Below are 20,585 nucleotides of genomic sequence, written 5' to 3'. Positions count from 1 at the left end.
CTTGAGATGTCACATCTCATTTTAGAGGGGGTCCTTAGACCCCCCTCTAAATACTGCTAGCAGACAAAAACATAATACCTTTTCATGATACATATTTGGATCTTTGACCTTAACGTATTCGACCTGAGTGATTATGAAATACTTTCGGTTCCCCAGTAGCCATCCAAACAGTGTAATAGGAGTTATATTTGCATGTTCTATATTTAACCTTGAAGCATAAGGTGGATTAAAAGTTTATCAATTATGTGACATTACAATTGCTGTATGAATATTACTAAAGAACCAAACTATGTTCTTAGAAGATGCTCAGGCCGCAGAATTATTTTGAGGGGCGCTAACCTCTCCAATGTCCAGCTTTTAGTGTGCGTGTAAACACAAACTTTGTCCTAACACAAACATTAAATACCATTGATAATGAATGGCCAGTTTTACGGCATTGTCCCAACACAAACATTAAGTGTTTGTGTAAACACCAATGATTGGCCAGAATGAGATGATGACGTATGATTATAAGAGCGCCCCTCACTTCACATGGGTGTGATTCTTTTTAAATATATATAATGAAAAGGTTTTGGGAAAATATTTCCAACTGATTAGTAGAAAACATTAACCTCTCACACCCTGCCTATTGACCCCAGGCCTCTATACTAGGCCCCCTCGTTTTTGCTCTACTCTAAATATCTTAGCTCACAAGAGCAAATAGTAGAGATCTACTATTTGTCAAATGTTCACCATAAGAATAGGGATGCTAGGGTTCAAGTGGTTACAGATTTGCTTTACCCTGTTATGCAGGATTTTTATTATAGGAAATGTATTAACATTTGTAGTCAGAGTAGCTGCGTAGCAGCTTCAAGGATTAAATCCAGGACGTCTGTACAAGAGACACACACAGAAACTGCCAAATAAGAGAAGGATTGGAAAATAAATGCCGTAACTCTGATTCAAGATAGACAAAAAAAGGGGTAAACAACAGGAAAATGAAATTGGCTGTCTTTCTCCCCGAACCAAGGTAACAGGATGCGTTCGGTGGGTGGTGAACTATGGGAAGTTCTATTCTAATTTCTGGTGTAGGGTTATGCATGCCACCAACTGCCCACATTACAGCTTTTAGAAGCCATATTTGGCCTGCGTTTGCCGGCGGGTTAGCTTGTTTTCTGCCCAGTTGTTCTTCAATTCCAGTTCACGCTCCTTTGCCTAGAAATGAGGAGAGGGCAAAATAGAGGTGGGGTTGGTCAAACCTTCTTTGGATGAGGCAAACAACAATGCTAACCAAATAGAAGGCATCAGACCTATAGACCGTGAGCCAGGACCCCATTTTTGGGGTCATTTGTACCGAAGGGGGGATTAATTCTCATAGTGATTTTTGGGAAGGTATACACCCCTAGTGCTAGAAAAAATGTGATAGCATTGCACTGGTGGTAGCTTTCTGTGTGTTATCACTCCATTTATAACCCCATGTTAAAAGACAGTTTTCAAAATCCGAATGAAGCATTCTACTTCAAATTCATGTTTCTATCTGGTTATTGACCCCCTTTCTTTAAAAAATGGTGAGGATATAGCCCATACTATATATTTTACAAAAAAGTTGTTAAAAATAGCATCTTCAGCAATAATATCTATGACAGGCAGTGACAGAATAGTGATAGAACTAGGCTATAGTGTAAGTAATGCATCTGAAGTATTTTTACCGTACTAAAATGTCACTGTGACATTTATGTCACAGTGACCTGACCTGAGTCAAACTAACAAGTACTCACAGTTGAGTGTGACAAAACAGCTGCTGTGCATTGAGTTAATTGACACAGTATAACACAGTATAAAAAGAGCCAGTCAGTGGAGATTAGACAGTGCTACATAACTGAACGAAGAGAGAGGAGTGTTTACATTGAGTAGCTGTATTCAACACTAAATTCCAATTCAAACTGTAGATAAATACATGTGCCCATAGTTTTTTCTTTTCTTTTTTTTTTTAGCTTTTTTTCATCAAGTTTTGTTTGAAATTTCTACAGTGACAACTGCAGTTTACAGCTGTCCATACCTTCACAGCCTAATAATCAAAATCATTGTCCAAGTCTTCAACGTCTTCATCTGAACTTGACACACTCTCTGAGGTGGATGCCTGGTTCTCACAGTCTGCCAGTCTACACATGTCAGTACACTTGAGGCCATTTGCAACACACACACATTTTGGGAGTGAACATTTCTTTGTACAGTTACAGGCCAGTAGATCCAGGACAGCATCAGGTGCAGGCTGGCCTTCCTTCCAGTGCACCACCAACTGTTCAGATTCCCCTTCTCTCTCCATCTTCCATCCTCTGCCAACAGGGCTGGGAACTTGTGGGTCCTGCTCCAAGCATCTTCTCCATATACCAGCCTGGTAGTTAGCTCGCTGTGCATGTTTTGTTAAACAGTCCTTACATGGTGGGAGTTGATGACTTTCAATTTCACCTTTTTTGGCACAGAAAAGATGATACCTGAGCTCATTGATCTTGGTGGTTGAGGCTTTTGGGACATACATGAGACATGTAAATACCTCTAGTTTGTCCATCAGTTCTGGGGAAAGGTCCCATTCCGTACCCAACTCAAAGAATGTGTCCTGTATTTCCCTGTTGCTGGTGAGAAGTTTTAGGGCACTTGTTTTCCCTTTGCCTGCAAAGGCACTTACAGTGTCACATCCAGTATATGCATGCAACCCAATGAGAGCCCTACAAACCTCCAAGCCAACAGAGGCAGCAACTTTCCTGATGTCTACAAGCCTTGTACGGGTTCTTGTGCCACATTTCTGGAACAGTGGGGCCGTAATCCTGTCACAGAATGCTAAAGACATAATGAAAACATCAGTGTCTTCTGAGCAGATGACTACAGACTGGTATCCCTCTCTTGTGGCATGGGCAGCATGGAGAAGTAGGCGACCATCTGCTTCTTCTTGTTGACATTGAAGAGCAGACACCTCCTCACTGTCTTGGGACGTAATTCTGTAACATGTGTCATTCACAGTTGCATAAAGAATCTTTCCCTGTAGCTTTGATCTATATTCTGCATTCCTCCATTCATGCACAATGAATTTAATGAGACTGGTTTTGTTGCTGACTTTGGTCAAGGTCTGTAGTCATCTGCTCAGAAGACACTGATGTTTTCATTATGTCTTTAGCATTCTGTGACAGGATTATGGCCCCACTGTTCCAGAAATGTGGCACAAGAACCCGTACAAGGCTTGTAGACATCAGGAAAGTTGCTGCCTCTGTTGGCTTGGAGGTTTGTAGGGCTCTCATTGGGTTGCATGCATATACTGGATGTGACACTGTAAGTGCCTTTGCAGGCAAAGGGAAAACAAGTGCCCTAAAACTTCTCACCAGCAACAGGGAAATACAGGACATATTCTTTGAGTTGGGTACGGAATGGGACCTTTCCCCAGAACTGATGGACAAACTAGAGGTATTTACATGTCTCATGTATGTCCCAAAAGCCTCAACCACCAAGATCAATGAGCTCAGGTATCATCTTTTCTGTGCCAAAAAAGGTGAAATTGAAAGTCATCAACTCCCACCATGTAATGACTGTTTAACAAAACATGCACAGCGAGCTAACTACCAGGCTGGTATATGGAGAAGATGCTTGGAGCAGGACCCACAAGTTCCCAGCCCTGTTGGCAGAGGATGGAAGATGGAGAGAGAAGGGGAATCTGAACAGTTGGTGGTGCACTGGAAGGAAGGCCAGCCTGCACCTGATGCTGTCCTGGATCTACTGGCCTGTAACTGTACAAAGAAATGTTCACTCCAAAAATGTGTGTGTGCAAATGGCCTCAAGTGTAGCCTACTGACATGTGTAGACTGGCAGACTGTGAGAACCAGGCATCCACCTCAGAGAGTGTGGAAAGTTCAGATGAAGACGTTGAAGACTTGGACAATGATTTTGATTATTAGGCTGTGAAGGTATGGACAGCAAAGTAAACTGCAGTTGTCAGTGTCACTGTAGAAATTTCAAACAAAACTTGATGAAAAAAAGCTAAAAAAAAAAGAAGAAAAAAAAGTATAAACAACAAAGACAAAAAAAAATTATATAAAAAGAAAAATCAAAAAAAACATATATATAAATATATATAGGGGGCTAGCGGTGCTGAGCCTTCTCGTGGCGGCCCTGTTTTCACAAATCTTACAGTACCACACACTCAATAATTGCTCATTTATGCTAATTGTTGTTATTGCAATTTATAAACTGTGTTCGCTTCTCGTGTTTGCGCGTCTTACTTGTCTTTACTTTAGACATGTATACCATCACAAAAATCACTTTGAGCATTAGCCCCCTAGGTGGTACAGACCAACCCCCCTTGCTCATATGGCCATTTTAAGCCCCTCAGCCATATTAGATATTGAAAATGACGCCTTTCTGGAAAATATATTTTACTAGATTTTCACTATGTTCTCAAGCATACCTAAAGGTACCAGAATCAATTGGAAAAACATTTTGTATATTTTATTTTAGGGGGTTAAGTTGTATGTTTTCATATATTGACCCATGTAATTTTCGCCTATTGTTGTATAATAAAATGCATGATAACACCAATAAAGCTACCTCTGGTGCAATGCTATCACATATTTTCTGACTCTAGACATGTATACCTTCACAAAAATCACTATGAGCATTAATCCCCCAAATGGTACAAACAAACCCCCCTGGCTCACGGTCTACTATCATTTTGGTCATGAGCTGAATGAACAATAAAAAAAATCATTGCAGCAACACTCACCTGGTGAATGAGATATGTGATCTGATGCTTACGTCGCTGTTGCCCTGTGGGTTGTTCCCCTTTTTTCTACAGGGGAAAAGAAATTTTACATTATAGTTTTTTTTCGTTATTTGTGTGGTAGTCATTTATATGAGGTCTTTAGCTCTACTTGACAACTTGCAAATGGCATTTCTTATAACTGGCTATCAGGTTCCCCGGAGCTGTTAAGAATAGCTCAATCTGTTCCATATTGTGTGACATAAACGAACATCCATCAATACCACAAAATCCAATGATTTTAATATACAGGCATTTGTAAGTACACTGTATGTATTATGTTTCCAGCATGAACATACAGTCAAAACATGTTTGGAATTAGTTTGTAGTACAGAATATGGACACAGCAATGGATGGTCTATATATTATTACTAGTGACAAACGTTACCTTGCTGAAGGATTTGCGTTCCTGCTTCTCCTCTGTCATGTTCTTTGTCATCCACTGCTGGTTGCCGCTCAGCTGGTCATCTCCTTTGATCTCCAGGAACTTCACCTCCTCTTTGCCTCGGTTCCGTTTCCCTTGAAGCCTCATGAACTGTATTGAGGGAGATACAAGCTCATCTTACAGTCATCTCAAATGAATTATTTGTTGAGCTGTATGTTCATACAGTATGAACCAAAACTATAAAGAATAATAATAAAAGTCAAAGAGATATGCAACCCACTGCTTCATCATCGAACATGGCAGAGGAGGCTGGCTCTTCATCAGGATCCTGGTAGTATGGATCGTTATAGTATCCCTGTCCAGGAAAACAAAATTATTTGAAACGTAAGTGTATCCCATCAAGTTGAATCACTAATGTAAAGCCATTGCAGTGATATATACATGATGTAGCCCACTCTTATCAGTTTACCTGTGAGCATGCCGACGGTCCTACTGTCTGCTGGTACCCCCAAGTCCCACTGCTGGCTCCGTCCTGGTTCCCCCCAAAGTCAAGAGGAGCATTCGACTGGCTAATGTCAGGTCCTGGTACAAGAGGGAGGAGAGAAGCAGGGGCTGCTGGCTCTGGGTCTACACTAGGGACCACAGCAGGGAGAGACTGGGAGCTGTCACTTAAGGAGAAGTAATTCTCTGGGGCCACATCATCATCATTGTCCTGATCATCGGTGGCTATCTGCCTAGCTAGCTGAAGGGCAGCAGACTTAGCTGCAGCTTTGATAGCAGACGGGGATGCACTAGATCCGAGATGACTTTGAGCAGGTGTTGCAGGCTTGGGTCCTTTGGACTCTATGCGCTTGGTGAGTGTGTGTGGAACCAGTGGTCTGTTGATCTCCCTCACACTCTCCCTCACACTCATATTTTTGGGCTGTGGTAGAAGAGATGACAGGCCTGTACCTGGGCCCTGAAAAATACAAGATAATGGTTTGAGGAGGACACAGAATGACAGAAAGAGAGTACAGTCAAGTCATGTCATGTGATCAAGACAACGGATCTCTCAGATTTTTCATATTCCATCCTGATTGGCTAAGATTGCTTCCAAAGTTTGCAGGACTCAGGAGTGATTGAACAAAATGCCTAAAATCATTAACACAGGCATCCAATCGCTGTGGAATTTTACACGCACATTCCCACTAGGCTGAGGAAGAATTTCACATTTCACTATTAGCCAATTTCACATTGGCTAATAGGGCCACCAGCAGGCTGATTTTTGCCAAATATTTTTATATATTACTCCAACTGAGACTGAATTCCAAACATTGCTGGCCCACAATAAATCCAATGGGAGATACTCTTACCTGAGGTTGTAATTTCTTCTTTACAGGCTCATCGTCATCAGAGTCTGACTAAATGACAAGGCAAGGACATTCAAAATTTATATAGTTGTGAGCGAAACAATGCGATTATGAGTAAACACAACTCAAGACTTACATCAGCTCTCTTGACTTGTGGGATGGTAATTTTGACAGGCTCTGTTCGCTTCTTCGGCTTAGGTAAATTGAAAAGTAAACCGCCTTTGGGTGGCTGAGACTCCAAGCCATCGTTTGACGAAGTGTCCCTTTTAACTTGTGACAGATGAGATTTGGTCTCCTTCCTGGTGGGTCCCTCGTTCGTTGGAGTATTTGAACTTTTAGGAGCAGGCATGAGAGAAAAAAGTCCTGCACTCCGTTTGCTCTCCGGGACCACGGAGCTCGTTTCTTCTGCATCACTCTCGTCACTGCTCCCATAAGCTACTAAAGCCATGTCGACGCTGTTGCTATTGTTGGATCACTTTAAGAACTAAACCGGTATGTCCAACAAAAAACGCAGTAATCACGTTTAATTGTATTTTGTGGTGACTTTAAAATACCGATGGTGCAACTGTGTGTGCTTTCGCTTTTCAAGCCACTCCAGAACCAGTGGACGACCAACTTCGGAGCACCAACCAACTAGGCCCCGCAGCCAACTACCAGGCTTTTCTTGTCGACTCAATGAATGTCGTATCACTTCTTGGACGATGCATACTATTTATAGCACCATTTCATGCAACAGGTCCACTTCGCTATCGCAAAAAAACAAACAATAAAGCGCTGTACAAGACGCGAGACCATCGAAGTGGATGCAGAAGAGCCTCAGATTGCATCAAAACAAACACAGTAGCTTCCCATCAAACAACTGTTTGGAGAGGAGGCACGTCTTTGCGCACGCCTCTGCGCACCTTCTTCTTCGTCATGTTTTTTAATGGAGCTTGACAAACGGACGCACATTACCGCCACCCACCGACAAGCACGTGAAACAAGAATAGGCCCTATAAATTAAAATTCAATTCAATTTTTAACAATCCCCAATAATCTAACCTTACACTTCTTTCACTTAATGTTCAAAACAAGTGTTATTTCATATATGTTTGCCTCTGCTGATGATGATTGAAAGCTCACTGGAAAAAGCTTGAAGTAAACACGACAATGATAACATTTCCATGTACAGGTAAGGTAATAACAATCTAACTTTCTTGCAATGGCATGATTGTATCATATATTGTTTGTACCCCCCGGGCCCCTTCCATTAAAACATAATGTTCTAGCAAACAAAATATAAAACATAATACAAATAAATAAATATTGGATTTTTCTTTTTTTATATTGTTTTGTATATTTTGTGTGTGGGGGGAAATTAATGGGGGAATTCCTCAAACGAATCCATCCGGCAGGGGGCGCTTTATCTCTAACAGAGTAGTACACTAGAGATGGAATAGAGTGTTGGGGGTGCGTCTATCGAGAGGGAAGCGGGTTTCAATTTCAAACCATAACACCTCGAGGGAAGCCTGTGGATCGGAGATAAACAATTAAATACAGACTTATTTTCGGCGTGGATGATCATACAAAAAACATCTATACCGGAGCGGTATTATTGACCCTGCTTCATGGTGTCTCTCTCTCTCTCTCTCTCTTCCAAAACATCCGCGTAAAAGTCGCGCAGCTCTTCGGTTGCAGCTCCCCTACTATGCGTGGTGGTGGTTCCATTTGAGGAGATAAACTGAAGCTTTGCCTGTTTCTGTCTGTGTATTAAGAGATCTGGAGGGATCGCTGTCCTAAATTACCGAAACGGTGCCTCTGATTTGGCTTCTGCTGATTGATACACACGCCATTCATTCAAAGAAAAAGAAAGAGAAAAAAACATGCCGAGGACGAACAGGCAAAGAGAGTATAAACCCGGGGATCTGGTGTTCGCTAAGATGAAGGGATATCCACATTGGCCTGCGAGGGTAAGTAACCGACGTTCATCGCGCCTCATTGCGATTCATACATTCACCACGGTTATGTTTTTCTGCTACTCTTTTACAGTCTATATTTAGGCCCACGGTTAGCTCGTGTTTTAGCCTAGCTGAGTCAGTTACGTTAGTTGCGTACGTCAGACATCCACCACAGTTCAGTTGACTGGATGATTCATTTTGAGAAAAATAGTCCCCTCAGCTTCCAGAACTCCAGCTATAACAGACTGCCTGGTGGCTGGTGGTGACATTATTTAAATCAAATGTATGTTACTTTATTTGTCCCAAAATGAATATATTAAGTGAAACTCGATTAAAGTTGTTGTTTGATAATGATGCAACACGCAAATGAACATAAAAGTCCTCCTAACGGTTATTCTCGTGCCTACTACTGACTCAGCCACGTTGTTTTGTTCAACAGTTAACTGTTATCACAATCATCACAGGGTGCAAATGTAACGGGTTCATTTGGTTGCATTCATACGCTCTCTGAGTTACATTTAGGAACCATATGGTTACATGATTTTGTGCACTGTCGGTTACAAATCGATACTGTGAAACTTTAAAATGTAGCCTAATGTATAATAATGTGTAATATAAATATATTTCCTGGCTTTGAAACGAATATGTTTGTGACTCAACACGTCCAGCTGTCAATATGTTTACCTTAGGTAGGTAGTTTGTCATTTATTTATATCACTTATAATCAAATGGAATGTTAATTGTAAAAAATCTAATGCATCATTCACTTGGGTAAAAGGTGAGGGGCATAATTTGTTCCACAATACATACAAAAATGCATTGTCTAACTTTCTTTCATAAGTAACACCTTCCAAACCCCAGTCACTCTCACTCACACATCCTTTCAGTGTTTCCTCTGTAATTAATTTAGCACTGGTGGTGTGCTAGCATGTGGTGTGCCACCAGCCTATGTACAATGTGAAAGTTAAATACATAGCAAGCAAAACTTATCTGAAATACAGTGCTGTGTGTCGTTGCAGTCGACTACACTACACATTACACACCATAACCAGGGACCCCACCAAGAATGCTCAGTCTGGGTCATATTATTGCTGCTTCCCTAGCTGCTATACATAGATCTAAAATAAATCAAATTAAACGACAAATGTATCTATACATTTGTCGTTTAATTTGACCAGTAGGCCTAAATGGAAAACACAGGACTTATTCTCATAATGTCATAATGTATTGATTGCTCTCCATTTCCCTCCTTTTTTAATCATATCAGACAGACTCATATGTTGACAAAGCGGCTCTATCAGTGAATGTCAAATGGTCTCATTGGCTGGAGGCTTTGTTAGATGCAAACTGACTAGTCCACGATAGCAAGGGCTGAACAATTAATACAAAATAAATACAAAATAAATTGTGATTTTAAGTTTTAACAGTTTTGTATCATGAAACTAGGCAATTAATTCATACTACACCTTATTTGGTCTGCTGTTGACACTGTGCCCTTGTCTCCTCACATTACACAGCGTTTAGTATAACCAGATCCCCCATCCTCACAGAGGCCATTACATACCATTTGATATAATGGTACCGAATAGAACAATGAGCAAAACAGACATTAAGAAAATGGTCAAAACTAATTTCCACCCAAAAAATTATAATTGCAATAACTGTGATTACAATATTAAGCAAAGTAATGAAGATTATGATTCAAACCATAATTGTGCAGCCCTACCGTATGCTCACTCAGCCATCATAATTACGACCACAAATGAAACCGTGCATTTCCCGTCAGTCACACCCCATATATGGTCATGCCTCGTGACATCACATGTCATCAATATTGGCCAGCAACTCTACATCTCACCTCAACCCCTTAGATCTCCATATGGAGCTGATCTGTTCTTTCTGACATTACATATGTTGATCCTTCCCCATCCATCCTTCCTCTTCGATGTCTCCCTTTTGACTGATACCTGTCCATTTAAACTAGACGGAAACTAGGCGAAAACTAGAGTTCTCAACAGGCCCAAAAATGAAGGCCCGGGCCTTCTGGGCCCTCATCAAACCCTGTACACTCAAGACACTGTCCCCGCTGCCACCCTTAGATCTCCATATATGGAGCTGACCTGTTCTGACATTCCATATGTTGATCTGACCTCATCAAACCCTGTACACTCAAGCCAAATCGCCAGCGCTCGCCCAGCAGTCTGCTGTCACCCAGGCGGATATGTTGATCTGACCCCCCCCCCCCCCCCCCCCCCCCCCCATTCCAAAGCGCCAGCGCTCGCCCAGCAGCAGACTGCTGTCACCCAGGCGGATATGTTGATCTGACTCCCCATTCCAAAGCGCCAGCGCTCGCCCAGCAGTCTGCTGTCACCCAGGCGGATATGTTGATCTGACTCCCCATTCCAAAGCGCCAGCGCTCGCCCAGCAGTCTGCTGTCACCCAGGCGGATGCGTGCACGAATTTGCCCCAAAAGAGCGAGGTCGCTTCTCGCCCTCAGGCATCTTTCTTACTGGTGATACTTTCGTGTGTGTGTGTGTTTATTTCATTATGACATTTGCTAAATTGCCTGCTTATTCACAGATTGATGAGTTACCTGAAGGAGCAGTGAAGTCCCCGTCTAACAAGTACCAAGTGTTCTTCTTTGGAACACATGAGACGTGAGTGAAAGTTTTTTGTGATCACTGCAACATACCTCCTGTCAGGTGCACTACTGTCATTGTGGTTTAGGCCATTTGACACTTAATAATGTACTGATGAACACTTATAGCTGCAGCACTATGTAACTTTCCTCTTCTACCCCGGATTTGAATCCGGTTTCCTGTGCTGATTTTTAACATTGAGCTAGAGCCTGCCTGCTTGCTCAGGGGATACATTGAATCTTCTTGACCTGATGAAGATCCTGTGAGATCGAAACGTCCTACAATAAAGTAATTGCTTTGCCTAAAGATGGTGTGCGGGCCCTATCTCCTTCCATACATTGAATCTTGACCATCAGGTCAAAACTCAGGTCAGATCCTGTGTCTAAGTGAGACATGACCTTTGACACGATCTAAATGTCTCATTAAGAGAAAGGAGAAAAAAACACCCCGATTGTATATGTTGTTTATATATATTTTTATAATAATAAAATAATTATTGTTATCCCTATTTTGCTGTCATCTTGACTACGAGTTGTGCAACCTCTCCTCCTTTCGGTTCAAGTTTATCTCCCATGGTCAGCACCTCCCCACTATTGGTGTGTGCTCAAACCTTTTTGTTTGTTTGAAAAGAACATTGTATAGCCTATTGTAATATCAATATTAATAATATTAAAATGGCAACCATGTCATGTTCTCTTTTGATTTACAAATCAACATTCGTCTAAAACTCTAAATATAGCAAGATGGACAAAGGTTCTTGGCACAAGATGCAGAGTTTTTGTAAATGTTATAAGCGGATTAATTTGCATATCAAAGACAAAATGAACTTGGATGCCGGTTGATCATTTTAACATTTGTCTCCTCTTAGAGCATTCTTGGGGGCCAAGGACTTGTTCCCCTACGACGAATGTAAGGAGAAGTTTGGAAAACCCACTAAGAGGAAAGGCTTCAGTGAAGGGCTCTGGGAAATTGAGAATAATCCCACAGTAACACATGAAGCCTATGAGGTGTGTGTGCTGCTATTTCAACCAGTTTTATCAATAATTTATGGCTTTGCAGACTTTTAGAAAAGTAGAAATGCCGTAACCACTTGAACCCTAGCATCCCCATCCTGGGCCTGTCATTATAGGCAAATATAGGCGAACATTTGGTGAGAATAGCAGAGCAAGTAGATTGTCTATTTATTTTAAACCAACGAGAATTGGAAAAGCAGACTAAGTACGGGCCTGTGGGGGACTAATACATATAGGGTTTAAATGGTTAAGAACACTGTTGTCAAGTCAACATAAATGTGTGGAAGTTCACTTTCATGCTTTTTTTGCATTCAACGTACTTTTTACCCTTTAGATAGATAGATAGATCTTTATTTGTCATTGCAACGTGTACAACGAAATTAAAAGTGCTAACCAATCAGTGCATCATATCACAAAACAACATACTGTACAAGATAAAACAAAAACACATGACTTCTTGTTATTGCACAACCCCAGCAGCCCTAATGCACAAGCATGTCATTTTCAGCTGTTATCGCACAACAAACCCTTATTGTACTTAAGATAATAAATAGTAATAGAAGGTAATAGATAATAGATAATAGAAACTAAAAGTGTCGCAGCAACAGATCATTTTTTAGCAGCATTGAGTGCAACTACCGCTGTGGGATAGAAACTGTTACTGAATCTGTTGGTCTTGGACTTGATCACTCTGTACCGTCTGCCTGATGGCAACAGTTCAAACAGTGAGTGAGCGGGGTGGGAAGTGTCTTTTATAATGTTCAGAGTTTTTTTTTACCCTGAAATCATGATCATACATGTTAAAACTCTCTCTTGTGAATATCGAACATTCACATTTCTGTCTTAGGCAGAAGAGAAGAAGAATGAAACGGAAGCGGCAGGTGAGACAGAAAGTGTGGAGAAAGGAGACGCAGACGCCAGCAGTGATGAGGACGAAGGAGCCCTGGTCATCGATGAGAAGAATGAGAGGGGTGGGGCTAAACGGAAAGCAGGAGAATCTACAGAGGTCAATCTTTTCCTTTTTATAGTAGCCATGCAAGTGTTCAGTATATAATGTGCACAATTAAGCCAAGACAGGGTTGGGGAATACCTTGTAACACCATCCAACGCAACAGAAGACACTCAACCCCCACATTTAAGTTGCAGGCTTTCATAAAATACCCTAATTTCATTCATTCATTTGATTTGTCCTTTTCCATGTCACATACCTGCCATCTCAATATACAATCCACAATGTACTATAATATACTCCATCAGTGTGTCAAAATTGCTAGCATCGTAAATCTCAAGTTAAAGTGGTTGCACATTATATACGTCACGGTCGCATCCCTTGCGGTTTTCAAATCCCAGATATATTTGTTAAGTTTTATAAGCTGTTTATTTGTGGAAAATTATCCTAAGAGCATCTTGCAATTTATTTATAGTAAATACTCATCTGGAGAATTCACTAGGTAGTTGAAAATATCAGGATATGTCACTCCTCCATTTAGCTGGGTTATTTTTCCAACTATTCAGCCAAGTTAATTATACAAGTTGACAAGGGTAAAACACACTCTCGGAGCTCCGCGGTAGGTAGAGCATATAAGCCTGTGACATGTTCAAAATACATTATAGACATTAATGAATCAAGTCAGTTGGGATCGGGATGTATTATTGAGAATTCAACTTGATGCTCGTAGCCTCGTAAATGCAGTGACGTCCCTTCAAAGCGACAGGTTCTCTGTCTGCCGTCTCCCCTCTGCTCTGTTAACACTATGGGTAATTCATTCAAGTGGTCAATTAAATATGAAATACTGTACATCCTCGATTGAGGAAACAACAAGATATGTTGACAAAGACACTTGGAAACATATTTTTATTCAAATCAATATAGTCTTCAGTTAATTTCATATTATTTTAAAAGTAGGCTAACTACAGTTGAATTTCAATGGTCTTCTATGGGCTGGCCTGCAGTACACCGTTTGAAATTTGTAGTCCCTGTGTGTCTATGTGTAACCCTATTTTGTACTTTTTCAGAAAACTAGAATCGGCCTCAGGACTAAATTACTTTAGACAAAAATACCACAAAATGTTCTGTTTATTTACGATAGATGTCTGAAGCTGTATTTGAACAATAACATGCATTAATTGCAGTATGATTCTTTAAATTGCTGGTGAGGTTTCTGTGACATTCCTGATTAATTGGAGACGTCACAGAATGAGGATCTCATATTTATGAAACGTCGCTAGTGTGTGTGTGTGTGGGGGGGGGGCTCCTTTCGTTCTGTTTCACAACAGGACTTGGTCTGACATGAGATTTTATTTTGCTTTCTCAAACGCTTCTGGCAGGCATCTCCAAAACGGCTGAAGGACACCGACGGGGAGGGAGACTCAAAAGCGGACGACAAAAAGTCTAACAAAGAGGTGAAGCTCAATGACGTGGCAGGCTCCAAGCCCACTGCTCCATCTACGTTGAATGAGTCAAAGCCAGAGGCCCAGGAGAAACCACCTGCTGGGGACCGGCTAACAGAAGACAAGGTGTGTGAGGCTGTGAGCCTTATTGGTGTTTTACTTTTCCTGTGGAAAAATGAGCATCATTGTAAGTAAGGCAAAGTAGGAATGTATTTTGAATTTTGTTTTGAATGTGTTCATTACCTCTTTCAGGCCTTGACAGACCGTGCTTAAAACCAACTCCCAGAAGAAAACCCAGAGCCATCAGCTCCTCTCTGGAATTGGAAGCAACAAAACAGTAAGCTGCAAGGAGGCTAGATTTCTGCTGTTTCAACAGATAATTTTAAAACCTAAAAAAGTTTGTATTGAGATAAACAAGTTTTCATTTGCTATTTTTGGGATGTTATATATCCCAAAATGTAAAGGTTTGCTAATCAGATTTCAAACAATTGAAATGAGCACTTTAAGGCTCGTTTATAAATGGGAATTTGTTGTGTGTATATATTTTTTATTTCAAAGTGCAATTACATAATTACAAAGTCTGGAAGCTAGGTGTCAAATTCATTTCTGGTTAGACGGAATGCACGCTGAATTCTTATAATGAAAAGAGAGAAAAACCTACCATAAACAAAAATAAATTGGCAGTTTGAGGGGGGATTCATGTAAAAAAGCAGAAATGTCTAGGCCATACAAATTGAATTATGTGTTTAACAAAAATGTTCCTCCAAGTGAGGATGGGTGCCCTGGTTGCTCAATCTGTTACTGCACATCCATGTTGTGTCTCGGCTTTGAATCTGACTTTGAATCAAACTCAGTGTTGCATGTTAGCCCCCTCACTTCCTGCCTTAAAATAATCTTTTTTCTCTTGTGAGGCATACAGTATGAGCAGCCCAAACAAAACACTTGGGCCTCTTCAAAAGTCATCCTTGTCGGCAAACATCTGCTGAAACATTGACACATGCATCACCTTTGTCCTGAGATTGGCCTGGAAATTATAAAGACACAGGCAACTTTGAACCAAAGAATATACCCTGATTCTTCTGCAGGGAATGCATACAAAATATAAAACTTTGGGATATGAGACACTGGGCACTGTTAAACATTGTTTTTTAATTTGTGTGGCCCCAAATACATACGTTGACAGTATATTGGTTCTAAAAAATAGGAGGATTCTACTGAATGTTGTATTGCCGATTCATAAAATAACAAATCTGCAGGCTCTCAGCTCTTAAATATGCATAAATGTATGACTTTGTTTTGTTTGACCCTTCCTCCGTTTTCTCCGGCCTGATCTCAAAACAGGTGATTTATTTTGATATACGAGTCGCACTTTCGATGCTGTTTCGCCTCATTAAGCCTTGTCTAGTTTACTGTAGGATATTAATATGCTTGATAGCTTTTGTTGCTGATTTCATTGCATGCTTCATAGATAATGACCAAATTATGCCATTAGTATTTCACTAGATCCCATTAATTACTTACTTGGCTTTTGAATGTCTTGAATATGTAAGCCCCAATTGAGAAGAATGATAGACTATGACTTAAACAAAATATCTAAAAAAGACATTGTGATTTGTCCCTCTGTACTTTCCAGATTAACTTAGTTTGATGATGATAATGTGCATTATTAAAAATAATAATAATAAAAAACATTCCTGAGTGTTATTGTGTCTATGCTGGGTCCCTAAATAAAAAAAAGGTCAAGAAATTACATATAGGGGAATGCGGTTCACTTGATTTGCTGATGTGTTTTTGGCAAATCATTTTGAGTCCACTTTGTATTAATTTGCTCTGTCTTCTGATTTTTCTGGCTCATAATGCTGACATTGCTAGCTACTGATAGCTATTAGTAGGGGGACATTTAGAGATCCATCAATTGCATACAGCAGTCTGTAGTATCAAAGTATATATATTTTTCTCTCCCCTAAAATGTTTTTCTCGCAAGTAACGCACAGTAAGTTTGAAGTCAGCTGACAATGCTTAGCATTTGCTGGGCCAAATATCTGAAACCGGTTGTATTGTCTCTTATCAAACACACTTAACTGGAATATTAATATTTTTGTTTAGATGGTCTCTTGATTTTGGCTGTGAATTCAAATTGTGGATCCAAAGTGTGAGTAAATATTTAATTTGACATGTTGAATATAAGAATATTTAATTTATCTTAAGAGTCTTGATTATGGTGTGGTTTATTTTTTTTCTTTTGAGGTGGTATTGAATCTTCAACTGTTTTGACATGTATGCTGTTTTTTGTGTCATTTGTATGTTATATTGATTGTTTTGACAGCCCTTCACCCTGTATTATTCATTTTTAATGGAATGTAGGGAAAAATCACTTCTTGAAATGGAAATAACCCATGTTTTGCTCAGTTTGCCATCCATGTGCAGACATTCTGTACTGTCTACTGCAAGACCCTTATGCCACTACCAAATCCCACTGATTCATAACAAAATGGACAGTGCTCAATTCTGCCACATAAATTCCCATGGTGTATTATCTTGTAATCCTTGGTTTAGCTTCATCTCACATTTACAAACTGTCACTCAGCTTAATCTTAATCTGCTCAATTTTATCATTGTAGTCGCTAGTTAGTTAGTTAATTAATAATTCATTAATAAACGTTGATTACAAAAATACTCCACCTATTTGTGTAATCTTTTGTGATGTGTTGGGAGGTTGTGAGATTTTCTCTTGGAGCTTTTGAGGAGTGGGTGCAGGGAATGAAGACAAAGCATTATAACAGGTCAAGGTAATACTAGATGTACAAAGCCACAAGAGCTATTTAAATCAAAATTCTAGTTTTAAACCAAGATTACATATTCATAGACATAGACATACAGTAAATTATGGGACTTATACTTTGTCCTCACACGTCTCAGTATTTGCCATTGACAATGAAAGGGGAATTCAGGTCAAATGTCTGCTAAATCTTGTCTCCACACGTCTCAATATTTGCCATTGACAATGAAAGGAGAAATTAGGTCAAAACTTTGCCAAATATGACATAAATTAAACATCAAAACATTAAATGCCATTGACATTGAAGGGTAATTTTACATCATATGTAGACGAGCAAAACCACGGCTAACCAATCACATGTCAGTGGGAGTGCTTGGCCAATAAGGGCGCTACTGATTGGCCAGTATGAGATGATGTACGATGACAAGAGCACCCCTCACTTCACATGGGTGTGATTTTTTTTGTGTTCGGCCTTGCCTGTTGATTTTTTGGGAGGTTTTGTTAATTTGGCAGTCATGGCTGCCAGTTCCTATTGGCTGTTGCTAGTCATGGCTGCCAGTTCCTATTGGATGTTGCTGTCAGGGCTACCAGTTCCTACCTGATGTGTGTGAGTTCAGACTGTACTGAATAACTGCTAGCTTACATAATGTCTTGAGGCTAGGACCGAAGTCTAAGACATACAGGTCATCACTGGATCCTCCAAAGAGGAAGATACGATCTCCCACCATGCAACAGCACTTAATATATATCCCTGAACATGGGCCGTTCCCCTTGGGCTCAACCTTCTTCCAGGAGAAGGTTTCTGGACTGAATGTCCACATATCCTTTAAATACTGAGAGTTATTCCAGCCATCTGCATAACCATTGTAGGTGAAGGCTGAATGACAATAGCGTGCAGGTGTGGTCACTGGTCAGCCAGTGGTTGGTCTCTGTGTCAAACACTCTGATGGTGTTGTAGTACTGATCCCACCCCCTCCTGCCCCCAAATACAAACATCTTTGTCCCGATGATGGTGGCACAGTGATATGATGAAGCAGGAGGTGGAGTTCCTCTGGTCTTAATTTAAGTCCAGACCATTGTGGTGGTGTCCAACTTGTAGATATCATTAGTGTGTCCAGTCTGGGTCTGTCCTCCATGGATAAACATGACCATCAGAAAATATAGTAAAATACGCACATCACTTCGTGGAGGTGCTGGGTTCAAAAAGTAACATATGCAAAGAGAAGGGAACCTGCTCGCACGCGCACACACACACACACACACACACACACACACACACACACACACACACACACACACACACACACACACACACACACACACACACACACACACACACACACACACACACACACACACACACACACACACACACACACACACACACACACACACACACACACACACACACACACACTCTGTGCTCTCTCTTTAGGTTATGAGGGAGTCCATCAACTCTGAGTTTGACCAGATGAAGAGCCTTGGCTCGAAATGTTGTAGTGTCTGCCCGATAAGCGGCTGGAAATTAGCACAGAGTCAGGAAGTAAAAAGCAGCCACACCGTGGTTTATTCCAAAAAGAAGGTTGACAGCATGGGAAATGGCAGAACACAGGCAGCAAACAAATAGGGCATGTTGGTGTGCAGCTCCACCATGTCCTCTCACTGAATCCAACACTGAGTTGGTGTGTGCTTCCTGGCAGCCTTTTATAGTCAGCTGAACCAATCAGTGCAGACTGTACCATATTACCTGGTTAAACATGCAACCCTTTTCTGAACCCCACATCACATGAACCTATAAATCTATATCCCTACACCGGTAAGTACATATCAATGATGCCCACTATTGCAAGATAACCCACATATCACATTATCATTAGCAGCTCCAATGCATAACTCAAACACCCCCATGGCTATTTCACTGTGGTCCAGTCCAGACCAATACATGGTGCTCTGGTAGCCTGGGACTTTTTTGTCCGAACACACTGGAACAGACAGAACAGAAGCAGTCAGTATTCACGTACCCATAACACAGTCTCATATTACATAATTGTATTTTCATGTTCATAATACTTTCAATAAACCAGTTAAACTCATGACTTTTCCTTTGTGTGTCAAACAATACACATATTGAAATGTGCCAAATATCAGTAACGGAGGACCACTTCGTTACAGTTGTCAATACATTTATCTTTTGGAGCATTATTATGAGTGTGCGGGTTCCCTTCTCTTTTCATAAACATGACCTTCTCCATGACACAGGCTGAGTGTAGATTCTGTCTGAACACAAACATTAAATGCCATTGACAATGGATGTAGAACTTATGTCATATAATGTGGCTGAGCAAATCGACTGGGTATGTCGGTGGGGACCCTTGGCCAATAAGGGACCACCATTCTTGATGATGATGTACGATGATTAGAGCGCCCCTCACTTCACACGGGTGTGATTTGTTTTTATCATTCTCCTCGTCCTCCGCAAATATGGTGAACTCTTTAAGTACATTATTTGTTTCCACACTCATTTGATCAGGTGTGAAATGACATTAAGGTGTATAGCTATTGCAGCTGAACAAGTAAAGGACTATTATACTCTATTAATTTGAGGGGTTTTGTGTGTATTGTTGTTTTGGCAGCTCATTTATATTCCACAGGGGAATTATTGAGTAGATAATACAGACAGATTGTGCTGGTAGGTAGGTGAACAACAGATATTTTGCTATATTGATTTCTAGATTTGCGGTGGCAGCCGGTGCATCATCTGTTTCACAAGATTAATGACTGCATCCTAACTAAATGCTCAGTTGCACTTTTCTTTTCTTTTTTTTAAGCAATTGCAACTACACATGCCCTGTGGGCATGGTCGCTATAAATATACCTAAGGCTTATCACGAAACTTGATGTTTTTGACCCCACTATGTAGGCCTAAAAGAAACCACCAAGCTAACCGCCCATTAATCTAAACTCTCTGGGCCTTCCCAGACTCATGGCCCAGTTTAGCTATCTTGCTTTTCCCCTGACGCTGACCCTATCATGTGGTTTTGGTGTCTCAATTTCTAATACTTGAAAGCTTGGATTTATATAAGCTTCATAACACTGTACATAGGAATGTGTATCATGATTTGTTTGTTTCCTTGTGTTTGCAGTAATTGTACAGTGAATGCAAAATAATTCCCTCTCTTGAGGAACAAGAAGCTTATAGCTAAAAATGATCTGTGGCAAAGGCATCTTCAAATCAAATCAATTTGTCACACTATCACATTTCTCATCTCTTATGAACTTCCAATATGCCTGAAGTGAAAGTGCTGGAGT

The 20,585-nt window shown here is 40.6% G+C and overlaps 2 protein-coding genes across 3 annotated transcripts; one reads left to right on the top strand and one right to left on the bottom strand.

Moving 5' to 3' along the window:
- Positions 1-783: 783 nt before the first annotated feature.
- On the bottom strand, positions 784-7,368 carry prcc (proline rich mitotic checkpoint control factor). Its single transcript, XM_083786926.1, has 7 exons — positions 6,654-7,368; positions 6,521-6,568; positions 5,638-6,126; positions 5,449-5,523; positions 5,172-5,318; positions 4,748-4,813; positions 784-1,194 (listed from the first exon to the last, which is right to left on the bottom strand). Exons 1-7 carry the CDS (start codon positions 6,963-6,965, stop codon positions 1,108-1,110), a joined length of 1,224 nt encoding a protein of 407 aa, XP_083643052.1. The 5' UTR covers positions 6,966-7,368; the 3' UTR covers positions 784-1,107.
- A 588-nt stretch (positions 7,369-7,956) lies between these two features.
- On the top strand, positions 7,957-17,165 carry LOC310864164 (hepatoma-derived growth factor-like). Of its 2 annotated transcripts, XR_014569721.1 has the most exons (7): positions 7,957-8,466; positions 11,035-11,111; positions 11,962-12,100; positions 12,954-13,112; positions 14,435-14,623; positions 14,750-14,834; positions 15,409-17,165. XR_014569721.1 is itself a non-coding variant. In XM_083772748.1 (6 exons), exons 1-6 carry the CDS (start codon positions 8,380-8,382, stop codon positions 14,768-14,770), a joined length of 672 nt encoding a protein of 223 aa, XP_083628874.1. In that variant the 5' UTR covers positions 7,957-8,379; the 3' UTR covers positions 14,771-17,165. The 2 variants fall into 2 exon arrangements, 1 of the variants encoding a protein (XP_083628874.1); XM_083772748.1 differs by having other exon boundaries at positions 14,750-17,165.
- The last annotated feature ends 3,420 nt before the right edge of the window (positions 17,166-20,585 follow it).

Source organism: Protomyctophum parallelum (assembly GCF_964188405.1).
Source record: "Protomyctophum parallelum genome assembly, chromosome: 1".
Classification (NCBI taxonomy): Eukaryota; Metazoa; Chordata; class Actinopteri; order Myctophiformes; family Myctophidae; genus Protomyctophum; species Protomyctophum parallelum.
This window is presented reverse-complemented; position numbering and strand designations above follow the sequence as displayed.